This window comes from Nerophis lumbriciformis, linkage group LG14, assembly GCF_033978685.3.
Source record: "Nerophis lumbriciformis linkage group LG14, RoL_Nlum_v2.1, whole genome shotgun sequence".
In the NCBI taxonomy this organism is placed as follows: domain Eukaryota; kingdom Metazoa; phylum Chordata; class Actinopteri; order Syngnathiformes; family Syngnathidae; genus Nerophis; species Nerophis lumbriciformis.
The window spans coordinates 43,836,119-43,856,700 of record NC_084561.2 but is presented as its reverse complement, the minus strand read 5'-3'; the positions used below and the strand labels follow the sequence as shown (position 1 = coordinate 43,856,700).

Below are 20,582 nucleotides of genomic sequence, written 5' to 3'. Positions count from 1 at the left end.
GGGCAATGTTTCAAGTGAATTTGTGTGAATGTATTAACACAAAACCTATTTTATTCATGTGAAATATACAATAGACATGATGTGAAATACACAACAGATGTTAAACTTTTGTTATGTTTATGTTTTCAGTCTTACAAAGGAAAGGCAAAACTGAGGAAGGAAAATACTTTAAAAGAAGTAACATCCATCCTCAACAATACGTCTGGAGCTTTTCTTTCGTCATTCTGTTAACTATCTGCACACAATGGAAATGAGTAGCGAAGGCAGAATATTTAATTTATTGACAGTGCATTGTGAAAGTCGATGTGCTTACTTTACAATTAAGTAAACACAATCTAAAATGTGACGAAACATCCACATTTAGATGTGCGGCCCCTGAGCCCTTGGACTCCGGAATCTGCGACCCTCTTCATGATGTAGTTGAATAGCCCTGCCCTAATTCTTGCTCAGAAAATGGAAATGCACTTTTGTCCATCATTCACAATCCTTATGTGAGACAAATAAATATGTATTTCTTTGTCTTATGCATTATAATGTGTATTATACATCAAGTACCAGGTGGCTAACAATGGAGGTAATAGGATTTGCTACATTCCACCAACAGTCCATTGACATTTGATGTACATAACCAGCACATTCATAATAGCATGTTATATTTACATATTTTGCTCATTTTAAGCAGTTTTTTGTTGTAGATGATTTGAAATTTAAAAAAATTTATTTCTTTCTGCTTTTGCGCTTCCATAGTTTGCATCGTCCCCTTACTTCCTCAGCGGCTCACGTAGGTAAATGTGGCTAATGCTAACGAGAGTGAGACGTTTGTTTAAAAGAAAATAAATTTGTTGTTGTGGCAACAGGCGTGGAACAAATGACTGCAAAAAGGCATTCGCACAACAAACTTGTTCCAGCATCTGAAACCCAAGCCTCCAGCCAAGTGCGAGAAATACAAATCTTCACGAGGCGAACAAGACGCAAAAACAAGGAAACTACGGGCTAAAAGTCTCCAAACTAATCATTTACACACGGTGCGTTTAATGATACCACGTACAATGCAGTTGCTCTGCACACCACCAAGATGTGTGAATGAAAAAGGCTGCATTTACTTTATCCACTTACTGAAACAAGTTGTAGTCCAATATTTATTTGAATACAATGTCTAATACCACATTTTTATTTACAGAGTATTTTATTCAAGACAGACGTTTGCAGTTTATTAATTTCAATGATGGAGATTGTGCAATGCTACATTGTTGGTAACATAGTTATTATTTTCAAGCAGAAGTATTGCTTTCCAAGGGAAGCGCTTAGTTTAATTCTTGGAAAATTATTCCATAAAAAGTACAATTTATATAGAGAACAACATTATACAAATCAGAATTTTGCGAAGAGTATGTTGCAGTGTATGCAGCGTCATTTCAAACTACTGGTTTTTGATCAAATAAAAGAAACATTTGTTTTGAATTATCTCTGTCATTTGTATTCAATGGTTTCTTTAAAAAGTAGGGGGAAAACATAATTAATTTCACAGACGAATCACAACTTTCGCTTTTTCCTTCAACAATAACAACAACCACAACACTATTAATCATGGCAGACTTTTTGAGAGACAACTACCGTACTACTACTTTGGAACAAATGATGATCAGAAACTTCTGTTTTGATCCTCAATATAAGGAGAATGATCTACAAGTTTTAGAAGCTGGGTAATAAACAATCCAGCAAGTAGCATTAATGCAAACTATCAACATAATAAAACAATCAACAGTGTACAGTGTCCGCTGTCACTGGGATTAAAACTGAAGGGATGTTTTTTGTTCTTGTTTTAATGAAGAATTAATCATAATCCTCATACAGGTGTAAAAAGGAAAAATGTCTTGAAAACGAGCATCTTTTCATGTCTTTCTCTAATTGGTTGCCAAATTTGACCAACTTGTGGGTTATGTCCACAACCTTCTACTATGAAGGTGAGAGACATGATTTATCATCTATAATTAACTTTTACCAACTCGGGGGCGATGCAGCAGCTCAATATGGCAGCATAAGATAGTTAGCTCTCTGTGATCACGGCAGTGCTAAAAAATAATTAGCTAAATAATTGCCAATACTTGTTAATATTCAGGTCACGACATGTGAATTGACTATTGATGTTTTTAAAGGGTTTTATGAGTGCAATAGATGAGGCCTATTAGCTACATTGTTAGCCACCTCGTATTTGCCATAAATTACACATTAGAATGAATTAAAAAGAAAACACGAGTTGTCTTACATAAGGCTTGTGAGTGAAAATTATTTTAAAAAATTGCAGTTCCTCTTTAACCTTGCATCGTGTCAATTAGGGCTGCAGCTAACGATTATTTTTCTGTCGATTAATCTATAGATTATTTTTTTCGATTAATCGGTTAATCTATAGATTATTTTTTCGATTAATCTATAGATTATTTTTCCTTATACCGATTTTTTTTTTAATTTAAAATGAAGAGGAAAAAATAAATGTAGGCCAGTTTTTTCAAAAGGCATGGCTTTTATTTACAAAAAAAAAAGTATGGCCACTTGTCAGTCAACATTGACAACAACATGACAAAATATTCTGTAACAATGTAAACATTTAAAACTTTTAACATTTAACAAAATTAAAAGTAGCTTATTTGCTTTTTAATGTGCAAATATAAAAGTAAACATCCAGTGCAAATCTTAATATTCTGGAATAGTATAAGCATTTCAAAAGTAAAAGTATTGCTTATTTTGCTTTAAAATGTGCAAAAATAAAGATAAACATCCAATACAAAAAAGTGCAAAACGGAAATATTCTGTAACAAGTGTAAACATTTCAACAAAAGTAAAAGTATTGCTTATTTGCTAAAATGTGCAAAAATAAAGCTAAACATCCAGTACAAAAAAGTGTACAGTGTAAACATTTCAACAAAAGTAAAAGTATTGCTTATTTTGCTTAATAACACAACAATGATAGTATGATTAAAGTGAAAGTTAATTGTTCGTTTGTACATAGTATATGTAACTGTTAATGTTGTAAAAGGTATTTGCACAACTAATTAACGTTAGCGTTTGTGACACGTCTTGTGCCGTGGGGTTCTTTCAGGACCGACTGAACGCCAGACGGCTTTGCCAGGTTTACAATCTTTTAATTTTACACAAAGTCTTTTCTCTTCCAACTGCGCGGATCGCGCACCTGGGCACGATTGCGGCGTCGCTCCCGGCGCGCCCCGCCTCGCCGCTCGCTCGCCGCCGCCGCCTCTCCACAGCGTTAAAGAGGAGCGCGTCTTTGTAAACACTGAACAGGCACGCCAAACGCGCCTCTCAGAGCGAAACGGTGCTTTAGTTTATGAATTTACAACGCAGATACAAATGACACATTCATGTTTTTGTGTAATAGTGACAACGTATACGCACGCGGACGATTGACTTGTTGATGGTGATGGCAAGAACGCTGTCGGGGGTTTTCTTTTCAAATGTTCGTTCATAGCCGTTGTGCTGCTATGATAGGCCATTTCCACTCGACACAGTGTGCATACAACAACATTATTAGGCCGTTTATTGAAATACTCCCACACTTTTGACGACTTTTGGCGTGCTTTTTTCCCCTCGCTCGCATCGTCTGCTTTGCGCTCCGCCATGACAGTAGAGTAGTGTGGCGTAAATATGCGACGCGCCGACGCACAAAAACGGCGTCGACGTATTTACGTAACCGATGACGTCGACTACGTTGACGCGTCGTTTCAGCCTTAGTGTCAATGCCATTCTGAAGAAAGGATCAACACTGCTGTCTTTTACAGGCTGTAACAGCACACGGGGGAAGCACTAGGCACATCACCATTTTAAACCGTACCATGGCAAGTTCAAGTTGAACTCAATGGTAGTTTTAAAGTGAGGCAAAGAGCACACCAAAAAGAGAAAACGGAGTGTAAACTTCCCTATCAAAATGTATGTTGCAAGCTTTTGCACAATGAATAATTATGTCCTTTCAAAAAATGCACTTCAGGCATTAAACAAATGAGTCACATGGAATAAAGTCACCAGAGGCAGACTGTAGATCTGACAGCGTAAGGGATTTGGCTGTTTGGGCCATTTATTAAAGAGGGAATTTGTTTCTGCATACTACAGAAGAAAAATTAAATGTGGTTGATGTTGAGAAGGACACAACAAAGTGTTCTGCAAATCCTTATACACTTATATTTAACAGCCAAAATGTAGTTTCCATCATCTCAGATATTGAACACACATTTAACAGGACTGCCTAACTGTATAGAATGTTAAACAACTACATAAACTGAGGATGGGTTGGACCAAGTAGAACATTCTGGATAGCAGAGTGCATTTGAAGAGCCAATACAAAGTTACAAGGTTATATTTAAAAGCCAAGGCTTTTAAGCCCTGCATTAACGTAAATGAGTTAACCAGTGGTTTGGACTTAAAAGATCAGCTCAATCACACAAAGATATCCAGATTCACATGACAACCATTGTCAAATATAGATAGCCTTTCAATTTCATCTACAGGGATAAAGTATTCTATTCTGGTAGTCAGACGATGCCCTCTGAGTCCAACATCAACTGTGCTGTCCACTGGGGGCACAGTATCATTTGACTGTTTAACGCCTCAAACTTTTATGAGTGGCAGAAGCTGATACATATCCCAGATCTTTGAGGCAACATATGCACTACATGAAAGTGACAGGAAAACAGCTGCGCTAAACGGATTATAGGAGTATTTGTGCTAATAGCTAAGAGATAAGATCGTTTAGCAAGCTTCCTGACTGTTCAAGCTGAATTCAAGCTGAACATACCTGGACAGTGTTGTACTGAACCAGTCGAGATGTGGTACGACTTTAACAGGCAAGCTTTGTAAAATGAACCGTGTCTAATGCATACTGGCAAACTTGACACACAAGGAAAATATTCCAATGGAGTGTAGACTACCCTATACAAGGAGATATAAGAAAACACATGGACTTACTGGCAACATTTGTCACGTTCTCATGTTTGGAAAATAAATCTTTCACCCTGTGGTTACTGTAAGCGGCAAGGAATGTTAACTTATGTCTTAATATCTTACACCTGCTTTAATCCACTGAACCAATGCCATTCAAAGTTTGAATACTTTTTCAAGAGTGTAAAAGAAATTATACAAAATGTTAACTATAAGTTAAAACAGGTATTAACACTTCTTATTGCTATGACTGCTAACTTAAACTGGAGAAAATGACCCCCCTGCCCCAGAACTACTCTGGCACGTGGCTAACAAAGACAATCATATGTGTGTGACTCTGAAAGACAGAGGGAAAGGAGGAGGTGCGAGAGAGGGGGAAAAGACAGAGAGATCGCAAGCTCCTTAAAGCGGGAAGAGAGGACGGCAGAAGCTGCAACATCTGAAAGTTCTAAAGCTGTGATCATTGGAGGGGATGCATAGGAAAACAAATCTCTCATCATGAACATGGAGAGAATTGTCTCATGTTCTCATTTGGGAGGGCTACGAATATAACGCTGGAGTGTTGGGCTGCGCTCTTCAGTCTTTTTGGAAGGATATCATTTTTTTGTTACAATCACAAGCAGGTAAGGAACCACAAATCCTAAAGAACATTTTCATGTAATCTATTCAGCGTGTCATCGGAGACACTTTCTTTGAAAATGATTCCCTATGTAGTCAATAGTTGTCAAATCTTTTGATCACTTTATTTAACCCATACTTGCTTTTAATGTGTTGAAAGCCTTAAGTATAACACTTCATATTAGAAATGAAGGTTGATTTATTTTGTGTATTTAGTGACACAGTACAATAATAACAATTTCCTTCTGATCCTTATTTGGACAATTTTATATGTAATACAATTCATTTCACAAGTAAGAGTTGCCATGTTTGTCCTCACAGGTGGAAGTGAGGACTCTTGCTTGTGCCTCCCTGTGGAAATACTTCACATGTATGGATTAACATCACTGGAAATTGGGCACCTACATCTGATGTTCTACCTTATAGTGCTCATCCAGATATTGTCAGCTCTTCTTTTTACAAGGAGATGTGGCATCCAATGCACTGCCCCTAAGCTTCATTCCTCTCTAATCTGTGGCTACCAGTGACAATGCTGACCGAGTCTGCAAAACCACAAAGATCAGATCCCAGACCCACAATAAGGCCTGCTGGAACATCTCCAGCATTATGTCCCAGTCAGTTGTGTCACCACTGGGGGCTGACAGCTCGCTATCAGAAGCCTCTGGGTTTCAGCTAAGGTGGGCAGCCTTGCTTATTGTCATGGTCATCATTCCCACCATTGGGGGAAACATCTTGGTCATTCTTGCTGTGTCACTTGAGAGAAAACTACAGAATGCCACCAACTACTTCCTGATGTCACTTGCCGTGGCTGATTTACTGGTGGGAGTCCTGGTGATGCCGATCGCTCTGGTCACTGTTCTCTACAGTAAGTCAAGCATGAGGGGCGTGGGTTCTGAAGTTCAGATACAACTTCAGCAATCAATGAAATCCCAAATAGTATTTGACATCTTGGTCTGACATTCATTTCAGGAGACAATACAAAATTACTATTACTTCCAGGGTACTCAATGGCCAAGCACCTGCTTTCTTGGTAGAACTGCTGACCTGTTAGCTCACCCTATGCTAGCTGTGCCTCATACAGAAGTAAAAAGTCAAGGAGATAGAGTCAATTTCCACTAAATGGAGGAATGCACTCCCTTATGAGCTGAGAGCTAACCTTTTTGTTGATATTTTTAAAAGGCAGTTAAAAACATACGAGTGTGCATTCCAGAAATATTGCATTTTCAGTTTTCATATATTATTTTTAAAATCACATATATTATTTTATTTGCAATGTCTTTTGTTGCATCATACTTATATGCTTATTTTGATTGTACAGTATATTAACTAGGGCTGTGAATCTTTGGGTGTCCCACGATTCGATTGAATATCGATTCTTGGGGTCACGATTCTATTCAAAATCGATTTTTTTTTCAATTCAACATGATTCTCGATTCAAAAACGATTTTTTCCCGATTCAAAACGATTCTCTATTCATTCAATACATAGGATTTCAGCAGGATCTACCCCAGTCTGCTGACATGCAAGCAGAGTAGTAGATTTTTGTAAAAAGCTTTTATAATTGTAAAGGACAATATTTTATCAACTGATTGCAATAATGTCAATTTGTTTTAACTATTAAATGAACCAAAAATATGACTTATTTTATCTTTGTGAAAATATTGGACACAGTGTGTTGTCAAGCTTATGAGATGCGATGCAAGTGTAAGCCACTGTGACACTATTGTTCTTTTTTTATAAATGTCTAATGAGAATGTCAATGAGGGATTTTTAATCACTGCTATGTTGAAATTGTAACTAATATTGATACTGTTGTTGATAATATTCATTTTTGTTTCACTACTTTTGGTTTGTTCTGTGTCGTGTTTGTGTCTCCTCTCAATTGCTCTGTTTATTGCAGTTCTGAGTGTTGCCAGGTCGGGTTTGCTTTTGGAATTAGATTGCTTTGTTATGGTATTGCTGTGTATTGTTTTGTTGGATTGATTAATTTAAAATAAATAAATAAATAAAATAAAATTAAAAATAAATAAATAAATAAAAAATTGATTAAAAAAAAAAAGGGAATCGATTCTGAATCGCACAACGTGAGAATCGCGATTCGAATTCGAACCGATTTTTTCCCACACCCCTAATATTAACCATGTGAAGCACTTTGTGTGTGCTGTATAAAAAACATTGACTTATCTAAAGTGATTAGAGTAAAAGGTACAGGATGTAACTGCGTTGGTTAGGATATTATTGCACCACGAATGCAACTATGTGACATGCAGCAGATGCTTTAGTAGCATCACACTAGCCTAAAATATCTATTTGCTAATTTATTGTTAATATCTAATTACTTTCGGTTGTTAAAACACTTATTCTGTTGTTTGCATACGTTAAATTCATTTTGGGTGATACTATAATTTGGCTACTTGGCAATGCCAAGTATTACAGGGGCTGTATTGATCCTTTTTTTAATCCTTAAAACCCTCCTCTGTCCAGGGATTTATTTGCTGAGTTTGAAAACAATAACAAAAACAAAAAATTTTGATCAGAAAATAAATATCAACCAAATAATAATAATATACTTGGTATCGTTACTGTTGATATTTGTATAGCTCTACCCCACCTTTGTTTACATTCCAAGAGTTGTAGCTTGCAGTTAGCATATCTTCCTACCGCATGTACTGTATGTTTAGCTATTCCTCATCTTCCAGGGATGGGACGCAATTAAAAATTTTATTTTCAGCAATGGAGGCGAGGATTTCGGACTTAAAAACGGACAATAGCCGCTAACTGGAATGCTACATTGCGTTGAGGACATGTTTGTTCGCTTGTTGCAGTCAAATTTGTAGGACACAGCTAGAATGTGTCACCAACATGCATTATCACGATGGTATTAAAAGCACTATCGTCGGACAAATGTTTATCATTGACATCGTCTACATCAAGCTTGTTCTGCAAGGAACTAATACAAATGTAATGTACAGTATATGTATTGAAGTCGTCGTTCAAAAGAATGTAAGCATTGTTACACAAATGTTACGTAGCATACAGAAAAAAACTATTACTTGACAATCGTATGTGGGAAGAAAAGATTTATGTCAATGTCATTACCAGCAGATTAGGAGCAAAATGTAAGAGGAAGAACTTTACACATTGAAGTCAAATTTAACTGTAAGATAATTGTCTGTACATTTAAGCGCCCTCAATGTAGTAGTTTTAACAGGATATTAGTAACCGCAAGTATTTATTTTCTTTGATGTGCAAAAAACTCAACTTGGGAGGGACATCTTTTGAGAACAAGAAAGTACAAACTTGTTTGGGAACAATGAAATGAAAAGCAGCCTAAAAAATAACCCAACTGTCTTCTACAAAGTAAATAAGTGATGGAATAAGAGTGTATGTGCCAATTGAATGCCTGGAATTGAAAATAAACACTAGTGTAAGTCTCCAGGACATTTTACATGATGCGTGTTGAGCTCCGTCAACAGTCTATGAAGCCTCTTTTTTCCCCAGAAGTCATCTCTCATATATAAACAAACACAGATCTTTGAGTGCTACTTCTTTTCCCTTGCTGGGGTTGTACATGTCCTCCTAATGTAGGACCAGACCATCACACTCTTACAACAAAAACAGGGAGACAATAATTGTCAGTCTTCATTGATGTTGTCCATCTTATTTTATAGATGCAGACTGGCCACTACCAGACTTCATCTGCCCTATTTGGCTCTTCCTGGATGTGCTGTTTTCAACTGCGTCCATCATGCACCTGTGTGCCATCTCGCTGGATCGCTACATTGCCATCAAGAAGCCAATACAGCACAGCCAGTACAAATCCAGAGCCAAGGCGATGGTCAAGATAGCACTGGTGTGGCTTATATCCATTTGTAAGCATAGAACTTCAGATTTTCTTTCAGTTTCCCATACATTGCCACGGATCTCAGTAGCAATCTTTACGATGACAAACAAAACGCTGGCCGTTTTGAAATACATTTCTCCACAAAAGATCCATGGCAGACCTGGTTAATAGGCTCATAAACACAGGCCGGATGGAATAAAAGCAGATGCAGTATAAACAGTTTTTCTTCCTTGACTGCAAAGAAACAGAGAGAACGCTTCATGACCGGAGCGTCCAAACATATTGTATAAGACTAACGCTTTTTTCTTATCTTTTTCCAGGTATAGCAATCCCCATTCCAATCAAAGGGCTCCAAAACTACCATCCAAAAAACAACATCACATTCAACAGCAACCATACATGCTTGCTAAAAACTGATACATTTTGGGGGTTCATCATGTTTGGCTCCATGGCAGCATTCTTCATTCCTTTGGTCATAATGATGATCATCTACCTTATGACTGTCCACGTTTTGCGCAAAAAGGTCCATTTACTCAGGTCAAAGGTGATTCAGCGCTTCAGCAACTCCACCACAGTGTCTGCAGTTTTTCAAAGGGAACATCCATTGACCATGCATCAAGTTGATCCGCTTAATGTGCTGGACAGACAACTATCCAAGATGCAAGAAACACCCAATGTGGGCACAACAAACCTTTCTCCAGGTGCTGAAATGCCATTTCGCAGAATGTCCACCATGGGAAAAAAGTCAATGCAGACTCTAAGCAACGAGCAACGCGCCTCAAAGGTGCTAGGCATAGTGTTCCTCTTGTTTGTCGTCATGTGGTGCCCTTTCTTTATTACTAATGTCACCTCTGTGCTATGTACCAGCTGTGATGCCAACATCATCTCCCGGCTGATGGAGATCTTTGTGTGGGTGGGCTATGTGTCATCAGGGATCAACCCACTGGTTTACACACTCTTCAACAAGACCTTCAGAGAGGCATTCACACGCTACATTACCTGTAACTATAAGACCTGTGCAAGTCATCGGCCGTCCAGCAATCCAAAGGTCTCAGACACTAATAAGACCCTTTCCTTCAAATCATCAATGGCAGAAAACTCCAAACTGTTCATGAAGCGAGGCATGAAGAATGGCATTGGAGCAGTGAGCTACCAAAGCCAGCGGAGAGACCAACAGTCATCCAGTGGTGTTGTGTTGGACACAGTCAACTTAGCTGAAAACTACCAGGCCAAACAGGACGAACTTGTGAGCCGTGTATGAAACAACCCAATTAAAATGAAAGCTTTAGGAAATGGGCCTGGTGATTACATTTTGTTCTCTTTAAAAAAACGATAAATGATTCGCCGCCACCAATTATAAAAGCTTGATTGATTGGATTGTGTCTCTTGATACATTTGTTGTTTGCAAAGCATGTTCCTTGAGCAACAATATACAGTTTTATGCTATCACAAGCGATGGACATTGTGTACATCCATTTACCAGTTCACCAGAAGAAGACACAAAAAGCTTATCACCTACTGCAATAAGTCCATGAAACGTCTACTTGTTATGAAACCCTTTAAACAAGAATGGGCTGTAATGCTCAAATCCGCTTGTCCCTGTTGGGGTCGAGGGGGGGCTGGAGCTTATCCCAGCTGCACTTGGGACTTAGGGGGAGGCGAGGTACACCCTGGACAAGTGGCCACCTAGTCGCAGGGCCAACACAGATAGACAAATCAAACAGGAACATTGAATAAGACCAGTAATATCCTTGTTTACATTCTGTAAAGTCTGTTTACATGCAGTTAATTGGCATATAAAGACGCACCTTGTCAGGACAATCACATCTACATTTTCAATTCAACAAATCACTCTGGAATGATGCTTTTTGTACTACCTGATATTTTTCTCAAGTGTTTGCTTGACAGCCATGTAGTGATGCTGAAAGACATTTCTGTACAAAAAGACTCAATAAAAAAAAGGAAGTAATAAGAACCAAGACTTTTTGTACCGTATTTTCCGCACTATTAGCCGCACCTAAAAACCACAAATTTACTCAAAAGCTGAAAGTGTGGCTTATAACCCGGTGCGCTTTATATATGGATTAATATTAAGATTCATTTTCATAAAGTTTCGGTCTCGCAACTACGGTAAACAGCCGCCATCTTTTTTCCCCGTAGAAGAGGAAGTGCTTCTTCTTCTACGCAAGCAACCACCAAGGTAAGCACCCGCCCCCATAGAAGAGGAAGCGCTTCTTCTTCTACTGTAAGCAACCACCCGCCCCCGTAGAAGAAGAAGACGCGCGCGGATATTACGTTTCATTTCCTTTGTGTGTTTACATCTGTAAAGACCACAAAATGGCTCCTACTAAGCGACAGGTTTCCGGTTCATGAAAAGACGCAATCTCTCCATCCGCACACGGACTACTATTTCACAGCAACTGCCTAAAGACTTTCAAGAAAAGCTGGCTACTTTCCGTGCATATTGTAAAAACAAGATAGCTGAAAAAAAGATCCGGCCAGAGAACATTATCAACATGGACGAGGTTCCACTGACTTTTGATATTCCTGTGAACCGCACTGTGGATACAACGGGAGCACGTACGGTGAATATTCGCACCACAGGGAAGTCATCCTTCACTGTGGTTCTAGCTTGCCATGCTAATGGCCAGAAACTTCCACCCATGGTGATATTCAAAAGGAAGACCTTGCCAAAAGAGACCTTTCCAGCCGGCGTCATCATAAAAGCTAACTCGAAGGGATGGATGGATGAAGAAAAGATGAGCGAGTGGTTAAGGTAAGTTTACGCGAAGAGGCCGGGTGGCTTTTTTCACGCAGCTCCGTCCATGTTGATATACGACTCCATGCGCGCCCACATCACGCTGGTTTTTAATATATTATTAAAGTTTGACTGACCTATCTGACTGTTTTTTTGACATTCCTTTAGCGCAGTTAGATGCGGCTTATAACACGGGGCGGCTTATAGGTGGACAAAGTTTTGAAATATGCCGTTCATTGAAGGCGCGGCTTATAACCCAGGGCGGCTTATGGTGCGGAAAATACGGTAATATCCTTGTTTACATTCTGTAAAGTCTGTTTACATGCAGTTAATTGGCATATAAAGACGCACCTTGTCAGGACAATCACATCTACATTTTCAATTCTACAAATCACTCTGGAATGATGCATTTTGTACTACCTGATATTTTTCTCAAGTGTTTGCTTGACAGCCATGTAGTGATGCTGAAAGACATTTCCGTACAAAAAGACTCAATAAAAAAAGGAAGTAATAAGAACCAAGACTTTTTGTAATTGTGTGAATTTGAAAGAAAGGTGTCTCTATTCCACTGACTGTCAATGTCCAGTTTATACTTGACTCAATGAACACGTTTTTATACCATTTCTCAAAAAAACTTGTGAAAAACTATCCAAATTATTAAATCCAACACACATGCATTGCAACTTTGGGTTAAAATTACATCTGATCTTAAAAGCAAACTAGTTGTGTATTATGTGGAACATTGATGTCAAACTCTGGCCCGCGGGCCAAATTTGGCCCGCCGTGTAATTTCATTTGGCCCTTGAGGCAATATCAAATTAACATTAGAGCTGGCCCGCCGGTATTATACAGGACATCTATATTGGGGGCGTGCCTTAAAGGCATTGCCTTTAGCGTCCTCTACAACCTGTCGTCTCGTCCACTTTTCCCCCATACAAACAGTGTGCCAGCCCAGTCACATAATATATGCGGCTTTTACACACACGTTAGTGGATGCAAGACATACTTGGTCAACAGCCATACAGGTCACACTGATGGTGGCCGTATAAAAAACTTTAACACTGTTACAAATATGCGCCACAGTGTGAACCCACACCAAACAAGAATGACAAACACATTTCGGGAGAACATCCGCACCGTAACACAACATAAACACAACAGAACAAATACCCAGAACGCTTTGCAGCACTAACTCTTCCGGGACGCTACAATATTATTTTTTTCATTTTTTCCTGTCCAGCTTCTCAGGCAAATCATATAGTAGATGTAGATGCCCATATCGGCTGTTCAGATTTACTTTACAAAAGAGAAGTGTAGGATACTTCTCTTGTTGCCTTATTTGTATTTGACTTTATTTAATGTATTTATATTATCATTTGGTGCAGCCGGGCCGGAGCAGGAGGCGATAGAAAGAGAAAAAAAAGAAGACAGAGGGGGAAATTGTGGGGACAAGAGGGGGATAAGACAGAGAGACAAAAACAACAACAGCAAACAACAACAACAATAGAGCAACATCAGCAAATACGACATGTACAAATATGATGGTAAAAGTGATAGCAAATAAGCAGTTAGCGAAAATAAAAAATAATACAGAAATGACAATGAGCATTATTACACTACAAATGGATCAATACAAATACCAATAGAAATAGCGCTATTGATAATGAACAATACCAATAATTTACCTGTATCATCAACAATACAGTTGCTCAAATGCAACAATACATATACGTAATGATAACTTGAGATATGAAAAAATGCAGAAAAATGGAGGGGAAGAAAGAGAAGCAACCTACATTAACCTTGTAGATTGTTATAGTAACAATAGGTTAAGCTTTGTCAGTGTGCCATGTGTTACACCCAGTTTACCCTAGGGCAACAACGTTAATATATGTTTGATGAAACGTGATTATGTGCATGAGTGTATGTATGCATATGTACTTGTATATGTACAGAATGTGTATATGTGTTTGTACAGTGAATGTATATGTACAGTATGTGTATGTTTGTAAAATGGATGTACATGTGGATGTACGAACTTTGAGTATGTAAATATGTACTGTATTTATGTATGTATGTGGGAGCGTAGGTACCTATGTATGTATGTATGTATGTATGTATGTATGTGAGTATATGTGAATTTGTATGAACAATATATTCGACTCCCAGTGTGCGTGGGAGCCAGAGTACGGCCCCAGCCTCTCCGAGAGCCCAACCCACAAACAGTAGGTGTGGTGCCCAGGGAACCAGGGACCACCGCCCCCACGCAGCCAAGCCAGCCAGCGACAGGAACCCCAGAGCCCGGCATACCGCGCTGCCCACAAGGGTCAGCATCAGGCCGCAGACAGACGCACCCGGTAGAGGACAAGGCACGAGAAAAGCCAGGGACAGCCAGACCCCAAGCCAGCGAGAGACCACACCCCACACGGGCAGAAAGGCAGGACGCTCCGCCCGGGGAGCCCAGATACTTCCCGCAACCGGACGGGAAGACCGCCCCCGCCCCACCGGCAACCGGCAGCCCACCCCCCCTGCAGCTACAGGAGCGGGGCCGCATCATCACAGATATGTACTAGTCAGTGAGAGCTTTTAAAACTAAACTCTGTCTGTGGGAGAATCAGCTGCTGCAAGGAAACCTTGGCCATTTCCCCTGCTGCCAAACCATAAAAACGCAGATCTCTACCGCCGTGTGCGCAGATTTTGCTGAAAAACTCAGTGTACTCGGCGCTGAGTTTACCCGGCGATTTGGCGACTTTGATGGTCAGAAATGTAGATTTGAACTGCTTAGTAATCCCTTCGCAGTTGATGTGGAAAAAGCAGCAACTAACCTCCAAATGGAGCTGATTGAACTCCAGTGTGATGACACGCTGAAGTCAAAGTATGATGCTGTTGGCGCCACAATTCATCCCTGACACAATGCCTCAGCTCCGCACCCAAGCTGCTCAATTGCTCTCCATGTTCGCCAGCACTTATCTATGTGAGCAACTTTTCTCCTCAATGAAGATGAGGAAAACGTCTCACAGGATACGTCTGACTGATACACCTTCGTTGGATAATGAAGGTTGCCTCAGCTCAAAGCCTGAGCCCCGACATTAATGAACTAGCATCCAAGAAAAGATGCCAGGTATCTGGCTTGGGCACATCAGATTAGATCAGTGTGTTGCAAACTGAGCAGTAAAAAGGTCTGAATGGTTGATTTATTCATTGTTATTTTATTTTCAAATTTATTAGCCTGTGGAAAAAGTTAGTGTTGACATTTACCTCAGAAGGCTGCAAATCGAAAAGAGGCATTACATTTTTTATTTAAATTGTATTTCATATGCCATTGATGCTTTTTCATTTGTTTTTTGAAAGTTGATTTTGCACTATTACCGTAAGTTGCATAAGCGTTGCTTGTTCCATATTCAGTGTTAAAGCAAATCAGTGTGGAGGTATAGGATAGGCAAATATAAGCTTTGGCTTCAGCCTATTCCTTTTTCGGTCATTCTTTTTCTTTTCTTTTCTTTTTGTGTGTAAATGTGTATGATTGTTAAATATGTCTAATCTGTACTGTTAAACTGGTCACACAAAATGGTTAATGGTTGATGGTTGATTATATGACCGAAATAAACTTATTTCATTCATTGCTTGTTCCATATTCAGTGTTAAAGCAAATCAGTGTAGAAAAACTGAGCAATAATTAACGTTTTATTCATGCACTTTCTCTTGCTACTTCAAGGCTTAAATGTTTGATTCATTCATTATTGTTATTTTATTATTAGCCTGTGGAAAAAGTTTATTTTGATATTTAACTCAGAAGGCTGCACATAGAAAAGAGGCATTCAATTTTTATTTAAATTTTATTTGATGTGCCATTGATATTTTTTAATTATTATAATTATTTGAAACTCGATATTGCATGTCACTATAAAGTTACGTATATAAGCCTTGCTTGTTCAATATTCAATGCAAAATTTGTTTGGGTCACTATTAAAAGGTTAATTTGTTCAACCTTGGCCCGCGGCTTTGTTCAGTTTTGAATTTTGGCCCACTTTGTATTTGAGTTTGACACCCCTGATGTGGAACATAAAATACCAGACGACCATTACTGATCAGAGGAGTGTTTTCACAGAAAAATATAAATAGAATAAAACAAAAGTACCGTAGCATGAATTGCAAGTCTTTTGTGATCAAAAGAGAAGTTTGTATGTTTTTGCAAATGTATTTCCAATCAGAAGCCGATTAATATTATCTGCTCTTCGATCTTTAAAAAGCATAGACATGTATGCACATTCTGCGATGAGGTGGCGACTTGTCCAGGGTGTACCCCGCCTTCCGCCCGATTGTAGCTGAGATAGGCTCCAGCGCCCCCCGCGACCCCAAAGGGAATAAGCGGTAGAAAATGGATGGATGGATGGATGGATGGATGCACATTTTATGCAAAAAAAACCCCCAACATGATCCCATACAATTTACATGATAACCAAACAATGAAGATTGCAGTGGTTAATATATGTAATCTCTACTATTGTGGTAAAAAAAATAATCTAAAAACGGGATACATTGCTGTGACAGAGGACATTTTTTGTTGCTATCCCATACTTATTAAGAAGTGTCAGCCTTGATGGCCGAGGAATCACAATTTATTTCATGAGGATGAGTATAATAGAGAGATCTTAAGATATCCTAAGTTTGTCAGTCTAGTCCTTACCTGAACAAGATGAAACCAATGGACTCGACAGCGGCCCTCCTGACATCATCATTGACGTCACTCACCTTAATTAAGACAAAGAAAGGAGTGAGAATGTGGCAACTCTTTAAACCTTGCAAATAATCTGCCTGTCATCCAATGGCAACAACCAGTGTGTAGAAGGTGCCATCTGGAGGACAAACTTTTAATGCAGGTAAAGCTTGCCAAAATGACTGCATTTTAACATTTCATTCCATTTAAATGTTATTTATATATTAGTGATGCATCAAAATGCTTGTCCGAAATCGAAAATGAGGAAACCAAAGCGGAAAACAGTATTCATGCCAAATATTACCACTGCATTTATGGCTATGACAAACTTCATTAAAATTACAGCGCTGCAATTGCACACATTAATACTGTATGTATTCCACAGAGACTAAAACAACCACAACCATCAACATATTCATTTAACCCGGGTAAAATATATTTTAATAATAATAAACCCAACAACAATAATAGAACAATAGTAATATTGAATGGCGCTAGAGAGGGATTGGATGTACGGCGGGTATTTATATGATCGTGATGGATGATGGTGTTTAATTTCAGTTGGATCACGGTGATCAGCATTTATGGCAGAAAGTTAAAAAAGTGAAAGTCCCAACGATTGTGGTGAAATTATACTCTGCCTTTTTACCCCAACAAAATGTACTGAAAAAGAAGCAACACCGTGGCCCTAAAACCAGGTACAGACCGTAGCGTGGGTTACCTGTACTGTTGCACTTCTAGTAAACACAATCATAGATACTGTATGAACAAAACATCAAACATAGTTACAAAATACTGTAGTAGTAAAGAGTAGGGATGCTACGGTACTGGCTATAATCCTGGGACAATCAGATTTTAATTTAAAAATTTGATATTCGAGATCAGATGATATGAAAAAAATAATCGTGATCATTTGCCCGGCCCGAAATGGATGTGCTCCAAAGAATCTACAAGAAGCCCAGAGTGGGTTGTTCCACTTCAGCAAAACTAGACAGTCATTGGTTAAATACTTGGCTTCGTCCCACCCATCAGAAGCTTGGCATCTCTGGGAGTCTAATGAAAACTGTACTCTTGACTTACACTATATTGCCAAAAGTATTTGGCCACCCATCCAAATGATGAGAATCAGGTGTCCTAATCACTTGGCACAGGTGTATAAAATAAATCCAGTCGTGAAATTTCCTCACTCTTAAATATTCCAAAGTCAACTGTTGGCTTTATTATAAGAAAATGGAAGCGTTTGGGAACAACAGCAACTCAGCCACCAAGTGGTAGGCAACGTAAACTGACAGAGAGGTCAGCATAGTGCAAAGACTTTCTGCACAGTCAGTTGCTACAGAGCTCTAAACTTCATGTGACCTTCCAATTAACCCACGTGCAGTACGCAGAGAGCTTCGTGGAATGGGTTTCCATGGCCGAGCAACTGCATCTAAGCCAAACATCACCAAGTCCAATACAAAGCGTGGGATGCAGTGGTGTAAAGCAGTGGTCCCCAACCTTTTTGTAACTGCGGACCGGTCAACGCTCGAAAATGTGTCCCGCGGACAAAATCTTATCATCGCTATGATATATGACATTAAACACAAAGGTTTGTGAAGTGGACCAACCAATAAACACTTACAGCGACGTGGAGCAGGCGTCGGATAGCCTTGTTGTTCCCAGAGCCGCAATAGGCCATGCCTACGGTGTACATTCCAGAACGCCGCAGAATGGGGTCCTAAAAGTTGGAGGAAAAGCAGTCTTCTCAGAATGTTTGTCACGTTTTGCAGTTTGTACACTCAACATTAGCAATTTGGAGAGACGTAGTGTGCATATAAAACTTTTCTCCCGTTCTTACGTTTACACAAGTCTAGCTTTACCTTGTCTCTGCAGAGACTCTCAATGAGGGTATCGGCCTCCTCCATGCGTCCATACATGACCATAGCAATTCCCACTGCCAGGCCACGCAAGATCTTCTCGTGCTGTGTCTCTTGCGCGTAACCCACCATGTCCTCAATGGCCTGAGCTGATTTGGAGCCCAACATGACCAGACCCAGGGCCAAGCCAGCAGCTTCACCTGAAAGAACACGACAGGATTAATCATTCCTGCTATGTATTTGGACTTGAGTTTACATTTGGAAGGTTTTTTTCAGAACATTAGAACTTGTCCTGGGTCTACACACCAGTGACAGCATCATCCTGGTAGAGATTGGACTTGAGAAGGTCATACACATCCTGTCTAGCAGTTCCCAATGCGGCTAGACCCAGGCCAAGACCCCCACCATGGCGAACAATCTGGTAAAGTCGGAGATGGAAGCACAGCATTAGGTATGCAACAAGCAGAAACAAGCAGCGAGCAGAAATGCACAAAGAAAAGTACACACTGATTGTCAAGGTCTGCCCACAAGACAAGACACGTCAGCTCTCCCGCAAGATCAAAGCCATTTGTCGTTTCATCAATGGAGCAAACCGTGTCCCAAATGCAGCCAGCAGCTAGCTGGCCGCCGATGCAGAGAACCTTCCGTCCCCCGACAGAGGCAGACCACATTGGAAAGCCAACAATAAACAACTACAACTTTACACAGAAATTGCCAAATGGGTGTCAACACCCGCAATTCTGCCATTGATCATAATTGTGGCATAAGAGAGGCGCGCCAAATACAGTCGCATGCCCCGACTGTCATGTAGACTGAGACCCCGCCGACACACACACCAAAGTGTCAGAAGTAGTAAGCATAAGTGAAAGGATGTGTGTGTATCTGTAAAATAGTTATTGTGTATTTCGTATTACAGGCATGTATAAAAAACAAATATTTGTATAAAGCAGTCCCATGTTGATTGGAATAAAAACTTGAAAACGATCCGTCAGAAGTACCGTATTTTCCGCACTATAAGGCGCACCTAAAAACCACACATTTTCTCAAAAGCTGACAGTGCGCCTTATAACCCGGTGCGCTTTATATATGGATAAATATTAAGATTCATTTTCATAAAGTTTCGGTCTCGTAACTACGGTAAACAGCCGCCATCTTTTTTCCCGGTAGAACAGGAAGCGCTTCTTCTTCTACGCAAGCAACCGCCAAGGTAAGCACCCGCCCCCATAGAACAGGAAGCGCTTCTTCTTCTACTGTAAGCAACCACCCGCCCGCGTAGAAGAAGAAAAAGCGCGCGGATATTACCGTACGTTTCATTTCCTTTGTGTGTTTACATCTGTAAAGACCACAAAATGGCTCCTACTAAACGACAGGGATCCGGTTCATGAAAAGACGCAATCTCTCCATCCGCACACGGATTACTATTTCACAGCAACTGATATTCCTGTGAACCGCACTGTGGATACAACGGGAGCACGTACGGTGAATATTCGCACCACAGGGAATGAGAAGTCATCCTTCACTGTGGTTCTAGCTTGCCATGCTAATGGCCAGAAACTTCCACCCATGGTGATATTCAAAAGGAAGACCTTGCCAAAAGAGACCTTTCCAGCCGGCGTCATCATAAAAGCCAACTCGAAGGGATGGATGAAGAAAAGATGAGCGAGTGGTTAAGGTAAGTTTAAGTTTACGCGAAGAGGCCGGGTGGCTTTTTTCACGCAGCTTCGTCCATGTTGATATACGATTCCATGCCACATCACGCTGGTTTTAATATATTATTAAAGTTTGACTGACCTATTTGACTGTTTTTTTGACATTCCTTTAGCGCAGTTAGATGCGGCTTACAAC

General features: G+C 39.7%; 2 protein-coding genes across 2 annotated transcripts in view; one reads left to right on the top strand and one right to left on the bottom strand.

Annotated features, from left to right (window-relative positions):
- The window catches only part of psmd1 (proteasome 26S subunit, non-ATPase 1), a 64,310-nt gene that overhangs the window by 25,785 nt on the left and 17,943 nt on the right, over window positions 1–20,582 (bottom strand). The window contains exons 13-16 of the mRNA XM_061975486.2: window positions 19,044–19,155; window positions 18,741–18,937; window positions 18,503–18,598; window positions 16,852–16,916 (exon numbers count right to left, since the gene is read on the bottom strand). Coding sequence (XP_061831470.1) covers window positions 16,852–16,916; window positions 18,503–18,598; window positions 18,741–18,937; window positions 19,044–19,155 — 470 coding nt within the window. The remainder of the gene's footprint in view (window positions 1–16,851; window positions 16,917–18,502; window positions 18,599–18,740; window positions 18,938–19,043; window positions 19,156–20,582) is intronic.
- htr2b (5-hydroxytryptamine (serotonin) receptor 2B, G protein-coupled) lies at window positions 5,892–11,250 on the top strand. The gene is made up of 3 exons (XM_061976323.1): window positions 5,892–6,427; window positions 9,234–9,434; window positions 9,727–11,250. The coding sequence occupies exons 1-3, from the start codon at window positions 6,169–6,171 to the stop codon at window positions 10,665–10,667; spliced, it is 1,401 nt and encodes a 466-aa protein (XP_061832307.1). The 5' UTR covers window positions 5,892–6,168; the 3' UTR covers window positions 10,668–11,250.

What these genes read in the sequence shown, in the direction of transcription:
- htr2b (XM_061976323.1), top strand. Translation starts at nt 6,169, where the DNA reads ATGTCCCAGTCAGTTGTGTCACCACTGGGGGCTGACAGCTCGCTATCA. An exon ending in TCTGGTCACTGTTCTCTACA is followed by an intron (nt 6,428 to 9,233) that starts GTAAGTCAAGCA and finishes CTTATTTTATAG; the next exon opens with ATGCAGACTGGCCACTACCA. An exon ending in GGTGTGGCTTATATCCATTT is followed by an intron (nt 9,435 to 9,726) that starts GTAAGCATAGAA and finishes ATCTTTTTCCAG; the next exon opens with GTATAGCAATCCCCATTCCA.